Source organism: Amphiprion ocellaris, chromosome 8, assembly GCF_022539595.1.
Source record: "Amphiprion ocellaris isolate individual 3 ecotype Okinawa chromosome 8, ASM2253959v1, whole genome shotgun sequence".
In the NCBI taxonomy this organism is placed as follows: domain Eukaryota; kingdom Metazoa; phylum Chordata; class Actinopteri; family Pomacentridae; genus Amphiprion; species Amphiprion ocellaris.
The window spans coordinates 31917889-31930523 of record NC_072773.1 but is presented as its reverse complement, the minus strand read 5'-3'; the positions used below and the strand labels follow the sequence as shown (position 1 = coordinate 31930523).

The following is a 12635-nucleotide window of genomic DNA, read 5'->3' as shown; positions in this document are numbered from 1 at the left end:
TTAAAGAAACCAAAAAAAAAAACCAACATGCAAATTGGTTCGATTGATAGTAAAAAATGACCCAAAGAGCAACAGAAATATTTTTTCACAAAGCTGCCTCATCACATAAGTGACAAACTACAAGTTCTGATGACTTCATTTTACTTTGTTTCTTCCTGATTGGCCAAAGTGAATGCGAAATTGGTCAAAGCTAATCAAACCTACATGCCATCTCATAGAGCATTCAAGTCAACAATTAGCTGTTCATTTGGCCTGATTCTCAACCACTGCTTTCAATTGAGAACCCCTTCCCTTTCCCTTTCCTCCTCCACATGCCCCCTTTCCTGCTCCCATAACCTCCCCCCCTCCCTCCCCAGCTCACACCATCCCTCAATGCATCTGGCATCGAAAACAACCAGCAGGAACCAGGGAGCTGCAGGACACCAAACAAAAAACAAAAAACCTCTAACCAGTCACACCAAAACTGTGCATGCAGAGCGGCTGCCAAGCAACCGCTTAGAGGAATCTGTCCTACTTGTAAGAGAAGACTCGCTGCGACAGTAACCTCTGTAACCCGATTGGTCGAGTCTGTGACTGGTGGTAGCAATAGGTTGCACCTGGTTGTTGTCATCCGTAGTCCCTTCTGTCTCTTTCTCTGTCTGACTCTCCTGATCTCATTCTCCTTTACCTCTCGCTATACTTGGACTGGTTGCCTTGTCTAGTTCCTCACCTCAGACTCTCCCCACCTCTTCTTCCTCCTCCTCAGCCCCACATGTGCAGCACTGTGCAGCACCCACCCTTCCTTCCTTCCTTCCTTCCTTCCTTCCTTCCTACCTACCTACCTGTCCTCTTTCCTCCGCACTCTCCCCCTTTTGTCCCTCCACTATTCACTCCACCTCGTACCGGTTCGGCTGGGCCGGACCGCTGGAGGGTCACCACACTCTCTCCTGCTTGTCCAGGATCTTTCTGCATCAGGGACTGAGACAGAAACCACACACTCACAGTGTTGTGGCTTTGGGAGGAAAGTATTTGTTAAACTTCTGCCAGTGTCAGCACTTTTTTGGTTGTAGCATCTGACTAGCAGATCTGCTAGCAGTCCATTCTGGTGGCAGGTTAATTAATGGAAAAAATTTTCCCAACATATCAAACGCAGTGTAATCAGTTTTAATGCCTTCCTTTGGGAATGCAGGCAGAAGCTTAGCAAATATGCTAGGCTGCCATTTCACACAAGGCATTACTGCTGTCATGTCATGGCACCACATACTGTAGCAGCATACAGCAGGCCCCGGCTTCCTGTTGCCTTCCACTCCCACGGGACGTGAAACTGGGAGGCAACAATGGGCCCAGTTAAACTCTGACTTGGAGTTCTGGGTGGGTGGTGCCCCGTAGGTTCACTAGCACCACAGCGTTCGGACAACACTCTCAACCCTAGACAGACAATGTGTCGCCCCTCTTTTTTTTAGTACGTCCCAAAAATGACAGACCAGCAGGAGAAGAGGGCCTGTGTAATCATTCAGAGGGTGGATTAATTGTAAATGAATTAAGTCATCAAATTGGACTCACACTGAAGTCTCATTCATACTAGATATCCAGCGACTAAAATGTGATGCCGTTGCACATGAGCAGACATCAGTGCTTTTAGGCCCTGGATAGGCTTTATGGATGTTGTCATGAACGTGTTAATTTGGGGCTAGACCTGCCAATAAGATGTTGTCATTTTTGGGGTTGGAAATCATGGCACATTTGCTTTAATAAAGTGTATTAATGCCAATACCAGTGCCCCTATGAATGAACTCATTCACTGGGTGTATGTGGTAAGAGAGGCGAGGGTGGCCCAGTAACGCAAAGGGAAACAAACTGAGGAATTTGATCCTGCTGTATCAATTTCTGACTATAATGTCTATGTTCATCAATTAAGTTACCATTTTGTTTGAACTGGAAATGGAAAATTTGAGGTCAAAGCAATAAATAAATGAATAGGGAAGTAGCTGAATGGAGAGATGACACCGTATGAAAGAGATTCTGGAGAGTTAGAATGATGAGAACTTTATTGCATCCTCGCTGGTTGAGTCTTACAGCACGACACATCGCAAAGTCCCAACGCGACTCAACAGCGCCGGGCGAGCAGTGCAGCTTCGATTGGACACATTGCATTGCTTAACATGCAATGATTACAGGCTGTTCTGACTTTATACTTTGCTCTCTCTTTCTCTTAATGCTGCTTTGTAACCTCAGTCTTAGTGTTTCTGAGCAATGCATTGTACAGGAATGGCACCATCTCTGGCCAGTTTCAGTAAATCCCCTTTTTTTCCTGACGAACCTGCTGAAGTTTAACTCGCACTACAAGAATTTGAAATGATAATAATCTGGCAATTTGAGCTTTAACAGCCATTGAAGGCTTTAATCATGAACATTATGGGGTCTTTGGATGTAACCTCTGAACCCCAGTTGCTTTAATCGCCTGTAACACATATTGCAGCTACTTTTTCAAGTGTTGGTGTCAGTCACATTGTGCTGTAGATATTTATCAGACACCCACACAGACCATACAAATATCAGAATGGCTCGTCAGACGCACAAGCAAGCAAAGCTTCAGCCATGATCTCTTTAGCCGCTATCTCTCTATCCACACATTTCTCTATTTATTTATGTATTGATTTGAGCGGTTCTTGAGATTGCACAATGCCATGTAACACGCATGTATTTATAACTGCCGATGCACATTATGCATTTTTGAAAGCCATTTTCCCTCTTTCTGAGAATGCTTTCCACACAGCATGGCCTAATTCTTTTTTCTTTTTTTTCTTTTTTTTAAACCACTGAATTTTTGAAAGCGGTTAAATTGTATCTCAGATCAAGCAAAGAGTCATTCTCTCAGCAAGTACACCGGCGCCACTGTGGGAGACTTCAAACTGTGATTTTTACTCAATTAGGTTCAAAAGCGGTTTTACATTCGACACAATGCTTCAGCAGCGTGTCCTTTGCACCCCACACGTGAGATTTCTGATGCCACGTTCACCACGAGTCAGCCTGTGAAGGTCGTGTACACGCTGAGAGAATCCTGCTCTAGAGCTCCTCCCTGTCTGTTTGTAACGAGGAGGGAATATGGCTCCACAAAACGAGTCTGCCAAAGACATGCATGCTCAGCTGTCTGCCTGAGAGCTGCTGGTCGGCCTGCCTAACACTGGTAGTGAGCGGTTCACTGTGTGCTGACCTTATTACTGGCAATGATAAATATACGGGGAATCAGATACGGATCAATAGACAGGAATAGATTTTGGGGTGGTGGTGGGAATTATTCTTTAGTTTTTATTTCTTTTCTTTTTTTATTGCTATAATGTTATATTGTTTGACTTGGGCTAGTTATGGAAAAGAGTCAGGTATATTAGAAATATTGACTGTCTAAGGTTGGGGTGGTAAGAGCGGACACTTCATAGTGGTATGGCAAACACTTGTTACTACTTTTTACTGAAAAATGTAGAAACCTGTATTTTTGTCTAGATTCTAAGTCCAAATATTATATACAGCATTTCTCACAAATTTGTTCCCATTATTATTGATGGTTTATCGGATATTTTTGGATTTATATATTTGGATATTACTATAAATATTATGTAAATTTGAAGGACATTTCAGGGACATCTGACAATGTTGTGAGTCTTGAAACGGACGAAGCATTAGGAAAAAGTGTGTGTGTGTGTATGTGCTGTGAAAACGTGAGGAAACAAATTATAGTACACTTAATCTGCTACAATAATTACATGAATTTGATTTATGGTTTATTATAGTGAATGTAATGCACATTTAAAACAAAATAACAGTGCTGTTTGAAAGTGGGTGTAATTATCAAAAAATATAATCATGCTTCATATAAAAGGCATTAATTGTACATTTTACATCATAAACGTGCTTCCTGTAGATTTTAACTAGGTGTTTGCCTTTAAGCACGTGTTTTTGTGCGTGTGAGTGAGTGAGTGAGTGAGTGAGTGAGTGAGTGAGTGAGTGAGTCCCTTAAGCAGTCCTAGCTTCATGCCTCGACAGATCAAAGAACATCTCAGTCACATCAGTGCTGCTCTAATTAGACTGGGACTGATGCAGCTCTGTTTCCCATTAAGTGCCCACACTTCAGCGTGCACATCACAGTGGTGTGCAGTGCTTATTTCCAGCTACACAGAGCCATAGTAGGATTAAACTGCTGCTCCTAGCACTCCCCGTAACAAAGGGGCTGAACAGCATCTTTAAGTGTAATGCCATAACAGTATGTAGTGTCTTGTCGGAGGGCTTTAATGAGCTGCGTCCACTTCGTGGTTCTCACACTGTCATATCCTGTCTTCCCTGGTCTGGTCTAGGTCGTAGTCAACGCCTTGGTGGGTGCCATCCCTTCCATTATGAATGTGTTGCTGGTTTGCCTCATCTTTTGGCTGATTTTCAGTATCATGGGGGTCAACCTGTTTGCGGGCAAGTACTACTACTGTTTCAATGAGACGTCAGAGCAATACTTCCCAGTCGACGTGGTCAACAACAAGACTCAGTGTGAGGCACTAATTAGGGAAAACAATACCGAGGTCAGGTGGAAGAACGTCAAGATCAACTTTGACAATGTGGGCGCCGGCTACCTCGCCTTGCTGCAAGTGGTGAGAGTGCCGCTCCCGATCTCCCCTCGTCTGACTCCATTTCTTGTTTCACGCTAACTTGGTTTCCTTTCTCATTTTCCTATGCATTTCTTTTTGTTTATGTTTGCTTTTGTGCTTCACCTGAAGGTCTGTTGCGGCTTCAAACTCCATTTGCTTTTTGCTCTCACAGTGCTGTGATGATGCCTATTGTTCATATTAGTATGTTTCTCCATGCACTTTTCTTCACCCGCTTGTTTCTTTCCATGCACAAGCTGTACCACAGGACATGCATCAGTTTCGGTTTGAGTTTGACTTTTTGAAGCTTGCCATAATTTCAATTTAGAATTTTCTTTGTATTTTCCTGTTAATTATTACTTCCGACAAACAAATCTAATCCTGTCTCTCTGTTGAAAGGCTACGTTCAAAGGCTGGATGGACATTATGTACGCGGCTGTGGATTCCAGAGAGGTATATTCATGGCTGCATTAAAAAATATTGCAATGCTGATGTGCAGTCTCTCGCTATATGTAAACTGTGACCAACTGGTCTTAACAGAATAGTTTTGGGAAATATTCTTAATGTCAGAGTTAGACTAGCATGTTAAATGCAAAAATAATTTAGATTTGCATGACTATTGGACTTTTTTCATTGCTGCATCCATTTGCCATGTAACCTGCGGATACTCTAGTATACTCCAGTGGCACACAACCTCCTTTAAAATAACACATTTTCACGTTTTTGTATATAATCAACAAATATATGTTAATTAGTTACATTTAGATGTGCTAGCAGGCCGATTTTGTTACCTTTGGACAGAGTCAGGTTAGCTGTTTCTGGTCTTTATGCTAAGCTAAGTTAGCCAGCTGCAGGTGGTAGCTACATATTTACTACACAGATATAAGAATGGCATTATATTTTTTTTTTTATCTTGCTCTTGGCAAGACAGTAAATAAGCATATATCCCAAAATAATAAACTGGTCCTTTAGATTGTGTGAACATTACTTTGAAATATGAATTATTGCCCTGTGTATTCTGTTTTGATTCTAATCCAATGATTTCTTGAGGTTTTAATAAAGATTGAATGAATGAAAAACATTGTTCCTCCCTACAAGGTGGAAGACCAGCCCGACTATGAAGTCAACATCTACATGTACATCTACTTTGTGGTCTTCATCATCTTTGGCTCCTTCTTCACCCTCAACCTCTTCATTGGTGTGATCATTGACAACTTCAACCAGCAGAAGAAAAAGATAAGAGCTGTTCTGTCTCCTGATTTCCTATTTCGCTCAATGAGTTTTCTGGTTAATGTGTTAGAATATGATTATAACCAAACCGTTGCTTGTCCCTTTACTTTGGAGGTCAAGATATCTTCATGACAGAAGAGCAGAAAAAGTATTACAATGCCATGAAAAAACTGGGGTCCAAAAAGCCACAAAAGCCTATTCCTCGACCACAGGTATGGTTGCTAGTATTTAGATTAATAAACATGTGATGCTGTTTGGTTGAAATGTCGGTATATCTCATCCCTCTGTGTGTGTTCTCTCACCACATAGAACAAAATCCAGGGTATGGTGTTCGACTTTGTGACGCAGCAGGTCTTTGACATCTCCATCATGATATTAATCTGCCTCAACATGGTCACCATGATGGTAGAAACAGACGACCAGTCAAATGAAACAGAGGTTGTCCTCTATTGGGTCAACTTCATCTTTATCGTAGTCTTCACCACGGAGTTCTTGCTGAAGCTCTTTGCCCTTCGCCACTATTACTTCACCAACGGCTGGAATATCTTCGACGTGGTTGTGGTCATCTTGTCTATCGTTGGTGAGTGACTCGGGGAAGTGGAAGACATGGAGCACTGAGCGAATGACTTGAGAATCTGTTTTATTGTGATTCTAATCTCCTTTCTTTTCCTTTCCCTTAGGTATGTTCCTGGCTGACCTCATTGAGAAGTACTTCGTGTCACCAACCTTGTTCAGGGTGATCAGATTGGCTCGTATTGGCCGCATCCTTCGTCTTATCAAAGGAGCTAAAGGCATCCGAACTTTGCTCTTTGCTCTGATGATGTCACTGCCAGCTCTGTTCAATATCGGCCTCCTGCTCTTCCTGGTCATGTTCATCTTCTCCATCTTTGGCATGTCCAACTTTGGCTACGTAAAACACGGAGCGGGTATTGATGATCTGTACAACTTCGAGACGTTTGGCAACAGCATGATCATCCTCTTCATGATCACCACGTCGGCTGGCTGGGACGGCTTGCTTCTGCCGATCCTCAACTACCCACCAGACTGCGATCCCAATCTCGAGAACCCTGGTACTTCGGTGAAGGGCGACTGCGGTAACCCTTCAGTGGGAATCTTCTTTTTTGTCATGTACATCATCATTTCTTTCCTAATTGTGGTTAACATGTACATTGCCATCATCCTGGAGAACTTCAGCGTGGCCACGGAGGAAAGCGCCGATCCACTCAGCGAGGACGACTTCGAGACCTTCTACGAGATCTGGGAGAAGTTTGATCCCACTGCCTCTCAGTTCATCACGTTTGCCAAGCTGTCTGACTTTGCTGATGCATTGGAGCACCCACTTCGTGTGCCAAAGCCCAACACTATAGAACTAATTGCCATGGACATGCCCATGGTGAGTGGCGATCGCATTCACTGCCTGGACATCCTGTTTGCCTTCACAAAGCGTGTGCTGGGTGACAGTGGTGAGTTGGACATGCTGAGGCAGCAGATGGAGGAGCGCTTTGTCGCAGCCAACCCCTCCAAGGTGTCGTATGAACCCATCACCACCACCCTCCGCCGCAAACAGGAGGATGTCTCTGCCAGAATTATCCAGAACGCCTACCGTGCTCACCTCATCAGGCGTGGCATCATCTTCAAACGCCACACTTTTACTAACAATAAGCTCGAGAACGGCGGGACCAACCAAGAGAAGAAGGAGAGCACACCATCCACTGCCTCTCTCCCATCTTACGACAGCGTGACCAAACCTGACAAGGAGAAGCAGGATGAAAACAAGGAGGAGTGGGCCAGGAAAGAGAAGGACAAAAACCAAAAAGATGAGTGGGAATCCAAGTGTTAGGATTCAGTGACTCTCAAAAATCCAATAAAACACAGCGAGATGAGACTCTGAGCCCAAACCCAACAAATGTAGAAAAAGATCATTTGCAAGTAAGAAAAAAAAAAACCAACAAAAACACACAAAAAAATGTTTACATACTCAAATACTACTGAGGCAATGTGGTTTCCTATGTCGTCAAAGACAGCTGAACCAAACACAATCAGTTTACCGTGGAACTTTTGCTGCATAGAGACCAAGTTCATAGAAATGAGGAATAAATACAAAATGAAAAACAGTGACTCACCGTGTGCCAGCCAATGGCATACGCTTCTTTGGGGACCAACTGCCAAGGCACAGAAATCTCTGCTAGATGATTGGAGAATTGCGAAATCCCTGCCACCACCGAGTGTGGAAACCCCCGCAGCAAAGCGCCACTGCTGCGGGACTGGATCATACAGATCCCAGTAGAACTGTATTAGCAGTCTAAAGGGGGCCTGTACCACTGAGTTTACCATCTTTGTGAAGAAGAAAACAATAATCAACCAAGCAAGTTTAGCGATGAAGGAAACACTAGCGAACGAAGGGGAAACCCAGAAGTGTAGACAAAGATTTTTTTTGTTTGTTTGTGCTGAGTATACTTGCATCTTTACGTTATTTGAGCAGCAAAAAAAGGTAACATTTAGCCCATGTCACTGGTCTTTTCATCTCCTCTTTGTTATACTGACATTGAAAAAGACATTTTCTACATGGGCTTTCACACTGACCGGGTAGGGGTCGTTAGTCATTGTTTTGACTTGGGCTGAAGGAGACTTGCTCAGACCGAGTTCCAGATAAATAATAATTATTGTGCTCGTTCAATGCATAGAAATGACTTGCATGAAGGCATGTTTTGATCAGGAATCATGCATGAGTAATCATAGTCCACGAGACACTAATTCTCAGACCACTGCAGTGGCTTGACTATAAGTTTGAGGCTGTCCACTGAGGAAATTACAAGAACTATAAATGGAAAAAGAGGATTTTGGATAATGATATATAGAATATTGAGGGAATGATATTCGTACGATCCTGCCCTTCACTAGTTTTCCTTTTTGTACCGACAGATCTTTTAATTCAGCCCCTTATTGAAATTTCAGGTGAATGACAGATGTAAGCACTCGGAGGCAAAGTCTCAGTCGGATCAGCCAGCAACACAAAATGGTAAAAGGTTGTTTTTTTTTTGCTGCTCTGAATGTTAATAGCATAGAAAGAGTGTGGAGTGTATGAGTATTAGGAAGCAGAATATCCTCCTGTTGAGGATGCACAGATTTGGAGGGCCATGCTTGTAGTCCTGAACCAAATCTGGGGCTTACATCTCTTTGTTTACTTACATCCATCCTACAGTCACTTTTCTTACCTACCTGTGGTCCCTGTTACAGCAATGAGAGCAGGTGAAGTTTCATGCCAAGGAATCCATGTCTGGCACCAGTAAGGGTCCGTTGTGCTCAAGTGTCAACAGGTATGCCCTCTACTGCTGTAGTTCCTGCAGAGGAGACAGAAATATGGACTTAATTTTCCTTCTTTCTTTTTTTTCCTCTTTTTGGTGTTTTGTTTTGGGCTAGTGGAAGAACTGAAAACCGCGTTTAGGTGAATACATTAGGCAGCACTTTTACTGATTTGTTTGACTGAAGTTCCTCTTTTGTACTTGGACAGGTCCACAGCAGAATTTTCCAGTGAGGGATGTCATAGGCTGTGCTTTTCAGACAATTTTGAGTTGCCAGCTTTAGGAAAAAGCCTTGAAATCCTTCTCTGATGTCCTTGTGATGCAATCATACTCAGAAAAGGCTTTGATCAGTGAGAGTGACACTGACCATCGAACACAGCAGAGTTAGCAGAGGATTATCACAAGGACATGCCTTGTCGTGCCTAGCATGTATGGAAGGTGGATGGCCATGAAGGGCTCGGTGTTTGGACTGGAGAATCAAATGGTTTCTGTCTGGTATTTCAGGGAGGTGGATGGCTGATAAATTACACAGTGTAAATGTGGACCAATAAAATAGGTAGAGAACCTCCCTTCAGAGTTTTCGACTGACTGCCATGAAAATAAGAGAGAAAGAGCAAGAGCAGAAGAAGAAGAAGAAATAGTGCTTTGGTCTGAGTCAGAGTGCTGAAAGTCCCATGTTTGTCAGTGTATCATTGTGCTTTTGTGGGACCTCTTAAAACACTGTGTGGTGTAGGACCCAGGCTCGCACCATCTTTTCACATACCTGCAGGCTTTCAGACGCTATCACCTGCTTCAAAAGTAAATTAGACGGAGGGAGAGGCTCTAACACTTGCGGAGTAAAAAACATCAGCAGGCCTCACAACGACGCAGCTATGTTGTATAATAAGCTTTGTGGGTGTTTTTCATATTTAAAAAAAAAAAATTGAGGCTTTGTCAAGTGGTAGACGAGACACAACTGCCTCCGTAGGTGTCCTGCCATTTCTTTTCTACACAGGAGTGATGGTCCTATTTCTAAGTGGATGACTGGACATAAATCCAGCCTCCATCGTCACACCACTAATGCCATTTGGTGTGTTTAAACACTGCCTGTACCAGAATCCCCTGTACAACAACAACTGAGGTCTGTTTACAATATGAGGTCTCTTGAATCAGTTTGGCTGCTGCACACTGAAACCAAATACATTCCCAATGAGAACCACAGGAGGAGCGAGTAACATCATCCAATATTCCCATGTTCATCTTGGATGTAATGTTTTAGAATGATACATTCACACTTGAAAAGTAACAAAAAAAAAAAAAAAAACAAGCAAAAAAAGACAAAAATAACCCCACAAAAACATATATATGTACAGTGCAGGCTATGATGTAAATGGCACAATCGCTGAAAAAGAACGAACTTTTTGAGAGAAACTATAAATATTGTATTATATTCTTTTATTTTATCGGCATGCTTTGTTGTGTTTTTTGTAAATATGGAATTTTAAAAATGTTACTACTAATAATCAAAAAAATGAATAATAACAATAATATAGAATGGCTTCCAGCTATGCCCTTTGTCACATTTGTTACCTTTTGGATTTTTTGAGACACTTTTCACTTTGTTGACGGAAATTGAATGAAATATAGATATTATATAATACAAAAGAATATATACATGTATACATATATGTCTATATGTATATACGTAAAACAAAAGAACACTGTTTGTCACATTTGATTTATGTGCAACACGTTCAGTGGATGTCTAAAACTGGTTGTTTCCAGCACCCTTCTATGTTGGGGAATAGCTCATGTGCGATGTTACTGGATGTAGCCTGATCACGATGAAAGGAATAATGTTACCAGCACATTTCTCACTTAACTGTCATATCTCTCACCTTCAGAGTATACAGGACACACCCACAGTCACAGACACAAGCACACAAAAGGTGACTCTCCTCACTGCCCACCAACTTTTACCGGTGATCTCTTCCTGAAGGGCGTCAGCTGGTGTGACTGACTGCCTCATGCACCCCCGAATCGGACTCTCTCCCCCCTCCTCATGCCCAACACATCAGTGCCATTACAGCTCAACACACACATACAGTCATGTACTTGCTTCTCATCCTCACGTTTCTTTCGTTAACTGGTTTGTTTCTAGTGTTCCACTCAATGGCATGTGCCTTTTTTCTGCTTTTTCTGCGAATTTGGATGTCAATGCCACACTGAAAAACAAAACAAAAAAAAACAAACAAAAAAAGGAACCAAAAAATGTTAAAAAAAATAAATAAATAAATAAATATGTAAAAAAAATAACATGTTTCCAAATTGTGGAGGGTGAGGGGGTTTGGGGGGGTGAGCACAACATTAATCAGGGATGTCGAGTCAAATACTGCCGGAGGATCATCCAGACACCCCACTTCATCTTAATATTCAACAGTGTGTGATGTTAACAGAAAAACAGCTAACTCAAAAATGTCCTGTTCTTAGTGCTATGTGTGTCACCCACTTGGCTTGTGAAAAAGCAGCTTGCCTTCTATACTTTGGTTTTATTTCTTCTATATTTCTGTTTCCATCTGAAATTTATTTTTGTATCGATATTTGATTATAGGACTCATTCTTTTTTTAGCATGGTTTATTATGGGCGTTTTTTCTTTTTCGCTGAAAAATTAAAAAGTGCTTTTCAAACTGTTGTTATCATTTGACACCGTGATAAAAGAGGATATACAGTACAATATGATGGTGTGTTGCACAACCACTTGGACTCTTGGTAAGAATATATGAAAGATTGTCTTCATTTGAGCACGAACCTTTTTATTACCAATAAAGCAGCCTTCCAGTTACAACTCGTGTTGTTTTCTTTGCTTTTAAATGCGACATTTAGTGCTTTTTTTGACTGAGATTGGAAGCGATTTAGGCCTCCCCTGATGTGCCTCTAGGTTTCTTTCTTCAGGCTGGTTTTCTCATGGTGTCCACTTTAAGTAGTGGTCACCATTTTGTGTGCATGAGTTTACTTTTGTGGTGCGGTATATGGATGCCGGAGGATTACAAAACATCCTGTGAAATGGAGCGGAGTGGTAACAGGGTCGTGAAAGGCAGCCTTTCAAATGTAATGGACTTATTGAATTTGTTAAGAGACTTGTGTCAAGGCTTAACATCCCCCTCGCAGGCAGAAGATGGACTGTAGCCCCATTATTATATAGTCCATCTGTGCTGTGATGCTCCTGTTTGTGGTCCACCATAAAGTCAATAGCCCACAGGTATGATATTACAGTCACCACTCCATCAGCTCATGTGAGATAGCCATGTTGGAGGGTATTGATCAGGGAATAGTTTTTGTATTCGGTGGAATTGTGTGTAGAACATGCATTGAGCTGTACCCAGTGCAGCAACAGAATAGATGGCATATTCTCAGTGGAGTACCTCCCTTCCCTTTTTCCTGTCACATTACCAAATTTTGTCTCCCATCTCTCCCTCTAGTCACGTGGACTCGCTGACTCCCAGCATCCCTCTCCTC

At 42.2% G+C, this 12635-nt stretch overlaps 1 protein-coding gene across 5 annotated transcripts in view; it reads left to right on the top strand.

Annotated features, from left to right (window-relative positions):
- Positions 1-11964, top strand: part of scn8aa (sodium channel, voltage gated, type VIII, alpha subunit a) — a 50571-nt gene extending 38607 nt beyond the window's left edge. For all 5 annotated transcript variants that reach the window (XM_023267794.3, XM_023267795.3, XM_055013096.1 and 2 more), the window contains exons 22-27: positions 4329-4613; positions 5007-5060; positions 5706-5843; positions 5945-6049; positions 6147-6417; positions 6518-11964. In XM_023267794.3, the coding sequence (XP_023123562.1) occupies positions 4329-4613; positions 5007-5060; positions 5706-5843; positions 5945-6049; positions 6147-6417; positions 6518-7677 (2013 nt within the window). In that variant the 3' untranslated portion in view covers positions 7678-11964. The remainder of the gene's footprint in view (positions 1-4328; positions 4614-5006; positions 5061-5705; positions 5844-5944; positions 6050-6146; positions 6418-6517) is intronic.
- Positions 11965-12635: the final 671 nt, after the last annotated feature.